Consider the following 12,105-nt stretch of genomic DNA (forward strand, 5'->3'; position numbering starts at 1 on the left):
AAAACTTTGTGAAGTTGTGTCGGCGCATTTCCAGCGAAAATCAAATTAAGATACTGGTTGTGCAGAAGCTTGGATGAAGGAACTAAAAAAAAACTTTTGTTTTGATTTGTACATCCAAGCACTGAGCAACTGTTATGCTTCGTTTGTTTGCCCCCCATGATGTCTCTCCAGGAAAAACCAATATCGCACTCGCCCTTGCACGGTGGTAGCTCAGTTTCTCATGGGCGGGCCATATGATCTGGACGGGCAAAGCAGAGAGGGGAGGTAACCTTCCCCCTATCTACGTCACTAGGGGGAGATTTTCAAACAGCCACTTTTTCCTAGTTCACCTTATGGCCTAATGTGCATATGTAGTATTATATTTTTACTAGGGTTGCCAACTTCCTCAACTCCAACTGCGGGACACTTTCTCCCCCCCCCTGCTAATGTATGCAAATTATGTGCCTGATGTGATGCTAGTTAGGGAATTCCATGGTTAATGCTCGCGCGCGCGTCGCGCAAACAAACAAGCTTGAAACAAATATGTTGCATATGTTCATTTGGAATTTTCCACCGGAACTTTAGCTAGCTGGCTAACGTTGCGTTCTCTCCTCCTGTGTTCAATGACTCAATTCATCAAGCTGTAGCTAACGTTAGCCAGTGACGTGCGGTGATGTCAGTAAGAGGGTTGGCACTGAGTTATGAAAGCCAGATTACCTAATTTATTGTTAGGCTAATATGTCGAAACAGTAAATGCAGTAAACAGTAGGCAGTAGCTTACAGCCGCTGAATGTTAGCACAGCCACATAGCCAATCTTTTCATACCAACTGAAAATGCCGCCAGAAGACTGAAAATGATTGAAAATGGAGGCCCCGCCTCTGCAATTCTCTCCTCTCTTGCGATTGATTGTCAGATTAAACCAATCACAAACGTTTCTGCCTTCGGGACAACGTTAAGTAAAGAAAATTCCCACGAGCGATGGATGAGGGACTGTTACGGTCCTGTCGTCACGACTTGTTAAAACTTCATGGTGTGTATCCACCTCCATCCATGGAGAAACAATAGGTGCATTCGACATGACCCGACTTCATGCGAGGACACGTCACTGTGACGTCGCCATCAAAGTACCGTGAGATTGATTTGAGAACTGCCGGCTGTGTGGCCGAGCGCATTTTCTCAAGAGCAACTGCACGGGTTCAAGTGACGACACAGCAATTTCATGATTGGCCAGACTCACACACGACAACTTTGACGCGTGTTTTGGAATATTCGGACACCTTCAGTTTCGCCAACGCTCAAAGTTTAATTTCATAAAAAATGTGTTGAAGAAAGGGTTTTAGTCAGCCTCTTCACTAACGGAAAGACAAAGTTAAATTATAAATAAAGTAAATAAGCAAACAGCGCTTGATCGACCATGACTGACATCAACGCAGCAAACCACGAGAAGCTGGAATGTCCGACTTCACAGAGCCGTTTTCAACTCCTCCCAGACTGCAAGCGGCTACTCTCGCCGGTCGTTTCATGCAGCCGCAGTCCATGTCGTACACAAGCTTCGAACCGGAAAACGATAACCGGCTTCCAGTTGAAACCCGCTATGAATCGTGGGTAAATTCGCTAACCAGGAAAAAGGTGGATAATTTCAGAAATCTGTGTGTCACCTAGCCTGACGTTGTCATACTCATAATTCTAGTCAGAATATGAGTCTGAAAACTCTCCTTTGGGCTGTGACTATGGGGCGTGTGTCAACCGACCTCGTAAAACAAATGCCTCTTAGCTCAATTGGATAGACCTACAACCAATCAGAGCAACGTAATATGTTGTTTGTTGAAAATGAATTCAACCCATGTGCTCTTTGGTGACGTTGTTGATTACGTTACTGTTGATCATCTGTCCATCATCGTATAAAGCCCGCCCTGACAATTTAATTGGTCCAAAACAAAGGCTTCTTCGCAGGGCCGGCCCAAGCCTTTATGGGGCCTTAAGCAGAATTGATTTAGGGCCCCCCCTGTGACGCAAATATTATTGAATATTTTTAATGCTTGATTATTTGCACACTATTTATCTAATGCACTAACTAGCAATGTTATTAGTTGTGTTGCTTACATCATAACATTGATTTTACCCTTATACAGTTTTTTATTTTAACAGAAGCAAACCCACAAGATTGGTCAGGTGATGATTTGAACTTTAACAGTGCGTTCACACTGCAGCGACGCGATGCGAGCGACAACATGTTTTCCATTCATTTTCTATGAAGCCAGGCGAATCGCTTGCGTGGTGCATTGTGGGTAGCGACGCGACAGAGTTGAGATTTTCTCAACTTTATGCAAATGAGGAGCGATTTTCGCTAGCGATGGCCAACCGGAGTGTTTTCTTGTTTCTCCTAACGTAGCAACCATGGTAAACATTTCTAGCTTTCTAGGTTTCAAGGTGGAGGAGAAACTAATCGTTTGTGTGGCTGCTTACCCAGTCCTGTACGATACATAGCTGTATTTGTACAGAGATGTTCATAAAAAAAAACAATGCATGGCGCAAGGTTGCCGAAGTTGTTGGTGCTTGTACTTTCTAATTCAATCTAGTGACATTACGTATCTTCGTTCTGTAACTACTGTAGCTAAGCTAGCTAGCCCGGCTGGAACTCCCTATCATATCGACAGATTAGCAGAGACTTTGAGTAATATAATAAAAGTTTTTTACACATGTCAACGTGTATGTCTTTAAACAGTTTTGTATTTTGTATACAAGTTGTATTTTGATCGATGTTGCGAGTATGTAAACCCAAGTCTGCACACTTGGCCATTACAACTACAACAGTGACTTTAGAGAACTACATTCTACATGAATCTGTTTGAAACGCCCCCGAGCGAGGTGAACTGTGGGAAGGTGAGCGATGGCAAGCGATTCGCGTCGATGCAGTGTGAACGCACTGTAAGTATTCAAAGTCATACAGTACTAAGTGGTGTACTTAATGTTGTGTACTGAAAAGTAGCTAAATAAACCAGACAATGCATCTATTGTACACAAGTTAACCTCTTTAATAGCTTATGGTTTAAACTAGCAATGTGCAAAAGTGCAAAACATTCAACTCCAAATAACTTAAAGATAAACAGTATTTTGTCATTTCTTACAAAACTGATATTAAATTAAATACCTACAATATCAATAGGATTGTTGATAACGGACCTGCTGTATCATCAACTGTAGCACTGGCGCTTGGGGCAGGAGGCATTGGTTGAGACCCAGCTCCAAAATATTTCAACAGTGCTCTTAGGAAGATTCTATGAGTACATAGTAGACGGATCAGAATATTAATTAAACAACATAAATGATTTCACAGAGCAGCAAGCCACCTGTACACTTGAAACCACAACTCTTAATCGATAACTAGCTAATTGAGGCATAATGATATTGGAATATTATTACAATGACCCCAAAAGGGTAGGATATATGCAAGCTACTCTATGCTAGCTTTGTTAGCGAGCTTAACTGTCAAGTAGCCAGCTTATGTTAGCTCACAACATAGCCTAGTTAGCAAACCTACCTTATAGCAAAGTTCAATGGCAATCGAAATTTATTTTGAAATGTATTTAGCTAGTATGCACTCGCCTAGGTAAGTCCACCTAGGTGAATGCATACTAGCAAAATACATGCCAATTTTAAAGGGGGGGATCTAGCTTTTGTTATATTTTGTAAGATAGCTTGTCTAAGTGTTACACTAAAATTATAGCTAGTTAGCTCTAGCTAACGTTGAAGGCTTGTTTGATGCATCTGTCTCTAGACAGTAAATGTTTATGGTTAAAAACTGTAATTAATCATGCAAACATACCTTGATCTTGCAGTTTTTTCTCTTCCTCTGTTTTCTTTTCTCTGTACCAGAGGAATATGTCCTTTTTTGTGCCATTGCTTTTTGCCGTGTCAGATTGCGATTGCCGACTGATCTTTTCTGTTCTCGAACAATCGACAACGTTATGTTGCTGTATGAGTGCTGACAAAGGCAGGCCCCCAAGATAATATATTAAACCAGTAGTAGTTGGCTATTATTTTCCTTGCCAGCCGGTCAACATAATATTGAGTTTATTGCAAATTTGTATTGTTACAATTAACATAATATAATTTTAAACTTAAGCTGTAACTTAATGTGCTCTTGGGGGCCCCCTGGTGGCCATGGGGGCCCCTAGTAGTCGCTTAGTTCGCTTATGCCTTGGGCCGGCCCTGCTTCTTCGCTCAATTGGATAGACCTACAACCAATCAGAGCAACATAATTAAGCAATAAGCCCCAAGAGGCCGTGGTTTACGCTGATTTTAGAACAGGTAAGGTGGTTCCGGCACTCTGCTTCGCGTCGTGCCTAACAACTCCCCTTACCTGTTCTAAAATCAGCGTAAACCACGGACTCGCGGGGCTTATTGCTTTTCTAAAACTGTTACTACAAATATTTGATATGGTTTCATCAATAAAAACAATTAGAAAAACAAAATTGTTTAATAATAAACCGTCATTCTTCCGCTACTACAAAGTATAGTTCCTACATAAATTGTTGCCACGCAACAGCCAGATGGACACCTTTGCCGTCTTTTTCAATGAGAAATATTAGATGCGCAGTAATATGGAATGTTAAAGAATGTTATGAGGACAACCTGTGAGGTTATGCTGGATTTTACAACGGCATGGAATGCGATATATCCAATCACAATCAAGGATGGGAACAACCAGTTTTAGAATATGTTGTTTGTTGAAAAGGAATTCAATCCAAGCGTTCTTTGGTGACGTTGTTGATTACGTTACTGTTGATCATCTGTCCATCATCGAATAAAGCCCGCCCTGACAATTTAATTGGTCCGAACAGCTCCTGTTCGGATATAGTTTTTCCGCAATCGAGCCCCTCCAGACCCAACTTCCCGACCAAATTTTTTTGTGGGCGGGGATAAATTGTAGCCTGACGTTGTCATACTCATAATTCTAGTCAGAATATGAGTCTGAGAACTCTCCGTTGGGCTTTGACTACAGGGCGTGTTTCAAACGAGCCTAGAAAACAAATGCCTCTTTGCTCAATTGGATAGATCTACAACCAATCAGAGCAACAGAGTATGTGACGTATGTTAAGCACCGCATAGTTGTTGTTAACAGAACTAAACTACAATTAGACTTGAAGTATGCTTGAAGAATGAATACAAACGATTTTTGCCGGTGTTGTAAAATTAATTTAAGGGTAAGGGGAGTACTTGTTCACACGGTCAACCTTTTTGAGCGAAACAATAAAGGGCAATGCATATACGAACAAGTTCTCCGTTTAGGATTACAACTCCACAAAAGAAAAGGAGAAACCACAATGGCCACTAAGTTTTCATTGTATCCCATCTTCTTCGCGACCATCAGGGCAGCTGATAAATTAAACTTTTACCGAATCCCGTAGGAAGGACGGCAAAAACATATTTTCCATCGACAAATGCCTTGATTGCGTCTCTCTGTTCCTCTTTCAAAATTAATGCGCTGTCGATGTCTTCTAAAACAGACTCGATAGCAGAATCATAACATCCCAGATCTCCAGCGGTAGCCATGTTTGTTCAAAACGAATTCAACCTAAGCGCTGTTTTGTGACGTGGGTGATTACGTTACTGTTGATCATCTGTCCATCATCGTATAAAGCCCGCCCTGGCAATTTCATTGGTTCGCCCAGATTCTGGTTTTCTGTAGTTGCTCCCCAATACGAGACCCTCCAGACCCAACTTCCCGACCAAATTTTCTTTTGGGCGGGGAGAAGTTGGGCTGGCAGCCAGGCTAGATAAATTGGGCTGGCAGCCAGGCTATGTGTCACCTAGTTACATCATTGCAGGAACTGTGTCCTATATATAATTCCAGTAATCTCTCTGTGTGTGTCACCAATGTTATCACGGTCACATCTTTAGTTCAAGTAATATGTATTTTGGTGTTTCCCTGACATCTTAATAACCAACTGCATCGCGGGCACGGTGCACTAGTTAATTAATAGGTTTTGAGGTGATATAGTAAAATAAATTGATGCAACGCCTCACAATTTCCCCAGAAATTGTAACATCTAGTTTGTTATTTAAATGATCACAAATACAGTCGCTAATGTAATGTAAAAAAATACTGCAATTTTGTTCCAATCGCACAGTCCTTCGTGGAGAGTTAAACAACTTGGATTGAGAGGAAAATATGTCATAATAATCTAAGACACGCCCCCTGCTCCGTTCCCTGCAACGTGATTACGTTTTCCATTCTGTCGGCGCTGTCTCTGACTGATACGGTTGATTTGAAGTAAGAGGGAAGGACGGTAGCTGGCAGCATTTCTGGGAATTTCATGTTACTAGTTCTGTGCGGAAAGGTTTCGCAATCAATCGTGTAAACTATCTTAGAAAGTACATTTGCTTAACTTCAGAACAATTAAAGTAATCATATTGCACCGTATAGTCTTCGCTAGCGCAAACACAAAATATAGACACCATGCCTGAAAGGAGGCCCTTCATACGTTTGCCCACAGACGTCTACCCAGTCAACTACGGGTTGTGCTTGAAGCCCGACCTCATCGACTTCACGTTTGAGGGCAAGCTGGAGGCGGTGGTGGAGGTAAATGGATGCAATGAAAGTTGTGGTAGTAGTCTATTTTTGTGGCTAACGGCCAGGCCAACTGTGCGGCTAAATGACAAAGTTTGAGTGGCCAAAGCAACGGAACCTTGCTTATTTAACAGCTGCTAGTTCGTCAGCTACAGCAGCAAATCAGTGAATAACATGCTAGCTGGAGCTAACCTTTATGTGAAACAAACCCCTGGATGAACAAAACCTAACGCTTAGCTAATGTTTTAGCACCAGTCTAGCTAACTCGTAGTTAGTCTACCATATTGTGTCACTCTCATACCTAGCTTCCTATCTGTTACAGTAGACGGTTAGAAAATAGTTTGTTAATAAATGTACAGTAGCAATCTAGCTACCACTAGTATAGTACACACAGTGGCTACTGTACTGTCTGCAGGTTGGCTAGGAGAAACGGGTGGAGCTAGCCTAGCTAACTCGTTGTCAGTTTAGCTTGTCAGATTACTTTAAACCTGTAAACCAGACTTCAGTATTTAGTTGGTTGACTGGTCCTCTAACATCTACGTTGCCAGATAGCTGGAGCTACATAACGTGATTGAATTATTATTTTTAATTAACTGCTGCCAATTGTAGCAATTCACTCTCTACTGACTACTGACTGTACTGTTAGGCTACTTGTAGTAGTGCACGTAGCCTTAACTAGCTGGCTCGCTAGTCTAGCTATACTGTACATTACTCATTGTATCCAAAACTAGCTAGCTCACCTTTGTATTTGTTTGCTACATACGTAGACTAGATGACAACACATCAACTTGTCAAATACGTTAACAAGCTATTAACCAGTAGGTGAGTGGCAACAGCTAAATATTGCCAGGTCCGCTGTGAGCTACTAAGTGCAGCAGATTGTATTAGAATACGAGCTAATGTTTGCTAAATCATTAGTTGCAAATGTCCTCCTCAAGACCTTTCATTTTCCGCCCCTGTTTACCTACTTTGTAAGAGTCGTGTTTGGCTGCGCATGTAATGGACGACGAAATACATATCTGCCAAGGCGTCAAACTATTTACTCCCCCTCTCCCCAAGATCCCAACCTTTTTACTCAATAAATAGATTTCTAAAATCAGGTAACTTCAGAGCATGAAAATGCTCCACTAGCTCAATTTAGTCATTCAGTTCAAAATGGTTTGGCCTATTTTATCTGTTGGATCACATGGGTTTCGCTGTGACAAATGTCCTATCAATTTGTGAGTCCCTAAAAACATTACCTTAAGTTACTGTTGACAGTTGTAACATATGTCAATGTGTTTTATTTTGTTGCCGACTCATTGTGTTTTGTTCATTACAGGTTATTCAAGCCACAAATCAAATTGTGATGAACTGTGCTGACATTGACATTATCACTGCATCCTTTGCACCAGAGGGAGGGGAAGGTGAGGGTGAGAATATTTCTACATTTCTCAATTGGCATAACTTTTATGTGCATATAATGACCATAAAACTTGGACAATCTCTTGAATCGTCATGACTGCTCAGTTTAATATCAATAAATAATCTTTAAAGGGTGCCAGCGTGATTTTGCTTTATTTTTAGAAATTAATGCTACAGGATTCAACTATCAAAATGAGGATGAGAAGGTCACACTTTCATTCCCTAGTGCTCTTCAGAAAGGTAAATGTAAACCTTTCTATCGAAAAAAATGGGTGTCCTTTCTTTTTTCAGGCAAGATTTTTCTCCCCAAAATGTGAAATACCAAAATATATATATGTTGTGTTTCTTTTGTTTGCTGTATCATAAAACCAAAGAGCTCTAAATATTTAACATTAATTTCAAGCTAATTATTTAAAATATAGCTTACATTAGCCTGTGCTCGGATTTCTCCTACTGTAGCACCAATTTTGCCTTGTTTGTTTCTCACCTGCTTGTATCCTATGTTCATTCCTGCCAGTCAGTGTATGTCTTGATTGTGGTTGTTGTTTGGTGTAAATAGTCTCTGTGTCTTGCTTTGTGTTCTTGTGCTTTTAACATTTTTATCCTCTCTGATTCCCTGTGTACAAATGCCCCGCCTTGTTTAACCTGCTTGTTTTTGTAGCTTTTTTTTAGTTTTCCTCTGTATGTTGTACTGCTGTGGTTGTGTGCCGTTGTGCTTTTTAACCTTATTTTTATTCCATAGCCCCCTTCCCCTGTCCCTCAAAAAGCTTCTGCTTTTTGCCAGGCCATCTTTGTAAATAAGAATTTTGTTCTTAATGATTCTGCCTGGTTAAATAAGTAATACAAAAATAAGTCTTAAAAGCTGTTAAAGCATCATATTGTAGCACAAGTTGCTTAAACTTAAATTTCACTGGAATTGACAAGTATTGAAAATAATAATAACACTTAAATGCCTCAGCTTGTGGAATTAAATCCCAGTCCTGTAAAGTTTGTGATTAGTTAATAATAAAAATAATAAAAATAAGAGTTAGAATATAGCTGCAAGCAGCGATGCAGGTTCCTCTGCAAAATGGCAAAATATTATACAAATTTACATTGTGGAAGGTCAAGAGTTGGACAACAAGAGAGCAAAACTACTTAATGTTGGGCCAAGTACAATAGGCTGAATGGGGATTTGAACTCATGAGCATAAGGTTACAAGGCAGCCTCTCTATCCTCTCTGCTACACACCAACTGCCGAAAATGTATGAGTAGAAAGGGCCCGTATTAGCTTTGGTCAGCGTTTGGGACAAAGGTTAAGAAGCGGTTGATATTTCAGTGGAATTGCATGAAATTGCGAGTGGTATTTCATAATGATGTCATCCTGTTTAACTAAACAGATATTCAAATTTAAGACAGGCTAAAAGACTGCAGCTGGATTCAAACCTAAAACCTAATACTTTGCAGGTCACTGTCCCTGTCCATTGAGCTATTCTCAGTGTTGAAAATTGTCATGTTCAGTTACTGTATAAAAAAGTATGCTGTTTCTTCTGTGGGAAGAGCCTAATTTTAAACTACTAAAATTCAATCATATTTTGACATACCAAGGTGAAATTGTTGATGGTACTTCAGAGTGATGTCATCTTGAACCCAATAATGTTTGAAAACCATCAGTCAAAATGATATTTGATTTACTGACACAAAGATATTGAGGCAATGTGGACATTTACATAAATACACCCCTTTCAGACATTTTGTATTACATTTCTCATTCCATTTTACCCTATATAAAACACACCTGCCCGCATACTTGGATAATTAGGACATAGATAGATACTTCTGAGCAGTTGACTAGACCAGCGTTCCCCAGCCATCGGTCCGGTCCGTGGATCATCTGGTACCGGGCTGCACAGAAAAAAACAATACGATTATTTCCTTTTAATTGATTATCAAAGTCTGAAAGACGTTTTATTCTGAAAAATTACCGGATTCTCTCCTTCTCTGCGAAACTTTTCCCCTGAGCAAAAAATCTCTGCAAAGACGTTTGTGTACTCAATTTTTAGCAAGTTTGTGGGCTTCATTGATGGGTAACTATCAAGCGTGTCTCTTCTTGACACATGACACATGATAGTGATGAAGAAAGTGTTTTGTCCGTCTCTTCATAAACGGAGTGACTAAGTTCAGTTGAGTTCTGGATTTTAATAAGTATTTATCAATCTGCAGATTGGGAGAGAACCAGACCTCTGACAATAAATGACACCACACTACCAGGCTTAGGTCTCAATGATGTCTCTCTCAGCTCTGAAGGCTGGAGGACCATCTTTTATAGGGCACAAGAATGTAAACATAGATAGTGACAGTCAGGCAGTAATGACGTTACAACAGTCTCAGAGAAAGAGATTCACTGCTCCCAACACATGACAACTCTCAGACTAGAGTTCAGCAGTACTTTCTCCTGATCCCGAACATCTATTAATCCTGACACATGGACACAATCTACTATTATTAATAGCAAGCTTACATGAGAACATACTAACTAGTATGTAATGACACAGGAAATCGCAATTTCTTCCACAATAGTTACCAGTCAATGAAGCCTGTTTGAGACAACTCTGCTGGTGTTTTGGATGAAGGCTGAATATCATGAGATCGCCACAAAAGCACTGAAAACCCTGCTTCTATTTCCAACATCGTTTGTGAAACTGGATTTTCTGCCGTGCTCGTTTACACAAAAGTGGGACTGACAGATCGAAAGCTAGTTAGTAACAATATAACGATGGAAAACCAGGCTAAGAAACGTAAATATGGGGCTGAAAGATTAAGGCCGAATCCCAATATTCCCCCTTACCCCTTACCCCCTAGCCCTTAGTTTACCCTTGGCCCTCGAAACTGAGGGGTAAGGGCTACATATCAAGACTTGACTTGATATCCCTAAGAAATGGGACGCCACTTGGTTACGGGTACGTCATCTAGCACATATCTATATCTCCAAAGCAAGTAGTGTTATGCGCTGATATCAAACGAAATTCGCTGCTAATGGAGTTTACTTAAAATTGTAGACATGCTAGTCAGAGAAATGCGGGACTGTTGTGCAAATCTGTAAATCTGTGCACTGTAACATTAGCAGACCAAACTAGTGATTTTTAGAAACACTTCAATTAGGAAAATGGTTGCAAATATATATGCACAGGACTGTGTATACCACAAAACAAGACTCATAATTTTTTATCAATTAATTAAGCCGAAAATATGACATTTATCGGTATTAAGGGGTGTATACCCCTTCGTCTTAGCCCTACCCCTAGCTCAAAAAGGGTGTTGGGACACCACTAGCTTTCACGGGAACGCGCAAAACTCAGGGGAAGGGGTAAGGGGGAGTATTGGGATTCGGCCTAAGAGATAAAAAGACATCACATTCATTAGACAAGGTTTTACCAATTGAAAAACGTCATGTAGCTCAAACATAAAGCTCCAAAAACAATTTTTCGCTCAAATCAGCAAAAAAAAATAGTACTCCGCACGCTTACATTAAATGTGAAAGTCGCGATCTAGGATCACATCAAACCCAGAATGTGCATGCATTAGCTGGCAGCTGTGGTGGCGGGGGCCGGTTCTGGTGGGCCAGTTTGGATCAAGTCCATGGCCTATCTTTCCTCCCAGTCCGTCCCTGCCGGTCTGTGAAAATATGTATGACATGAAACCGGTCCGTGGCGCAAAGAAGGTTGGGGACCGCTGGACTAGACTGACCACGTGCGGGATGGCACTGGTTTTATAGCGTTCAGTTCGGTGACTGACAGGAGGGCAATATATCCTTATATTTTGTACTGCTAATAAATTATTTATCTTATCTCCGTATTTATTCAACTTAAATATTCTGTGAGCTACACGTGAGTGCGCTATCGTTCCAAACTTCTGCCTCTGCAGGTACGTCCGATCACAGCACCTAGCAGCAGCTTGAAATGGTAGAAAATGGTTGTGAAGTCATTTACAAAAACTTAAGACAAAATTATGAAAACATACTTGCCAACCCAATTTTCATCCGCAGACTTTGAAAAACACTGATTTAGGGGACCATTTCTCAATGGTTTAATTAGGGACCAGATTTGAGTTTGTGAAAAAGAGGACATTTCGCTGTGTGTGTGTGTGTGTGTGTGTGTGTGTGTGTGTG

General features: G+C 40.6%; 1 protein-coding gene across 6 annotated transcripts in view; it reads left to right on the forward strand.

Moving 5' to 3' along the window:
• The first annotated feature begins 6,210 nt into the window (after nucleotides 1-6,210).
• The window catches only part of npepps (aminopeptidase puromycin sensitive), a 215,139-nt gene continuing 209,244 nt past the window's right edge, over nucleotides 6,211-12,105 (forward strand). For 4 of the 6 annotated variants that reach the window (XM_047043669.1, XM_047043671.1, XM_047043673.1 and 1 more), the window contains exons 1-3: nucleotides 6,212-6,566; nucleotides 7,876-7,966; nucleotides 8,121-8,198. In XM_047043669.1, the coding sequence (XP_046899625.1) occupies nucleotides 6,444-6,566; nucleotides 7,876-7,966; nucleotides 8,121-8,198 (292 nt within the window). In that variant the 5' untranslated portion in view covers nucleotides 6,212-6,443. Of the gene's footprint in view, nucleotides 6,567-7,875; nucleotides 7,967-8,120; nucleotides 8,199-12,105 lie in introns of all 6 variants that reach the window. The other 2 variants (XM_047043674.1, XM_047043670.1) reach the window with 2 other exon arrangements.

Source organism: Hypomesus transpacificus, chromosome 21 (genome assembly GCF_021917145.1).
Source record: "Hypomesus transpacificus isolate Combined female chromosome 21, fHypTra1, whole genome shotgun sequence".
Lineage (NCBI taxonomy): Eukaryota > Metazoa > Chordata > Actinopteri > Osmeriformes > Osmeridae > Hypomesus > Hypomesus transpacificus.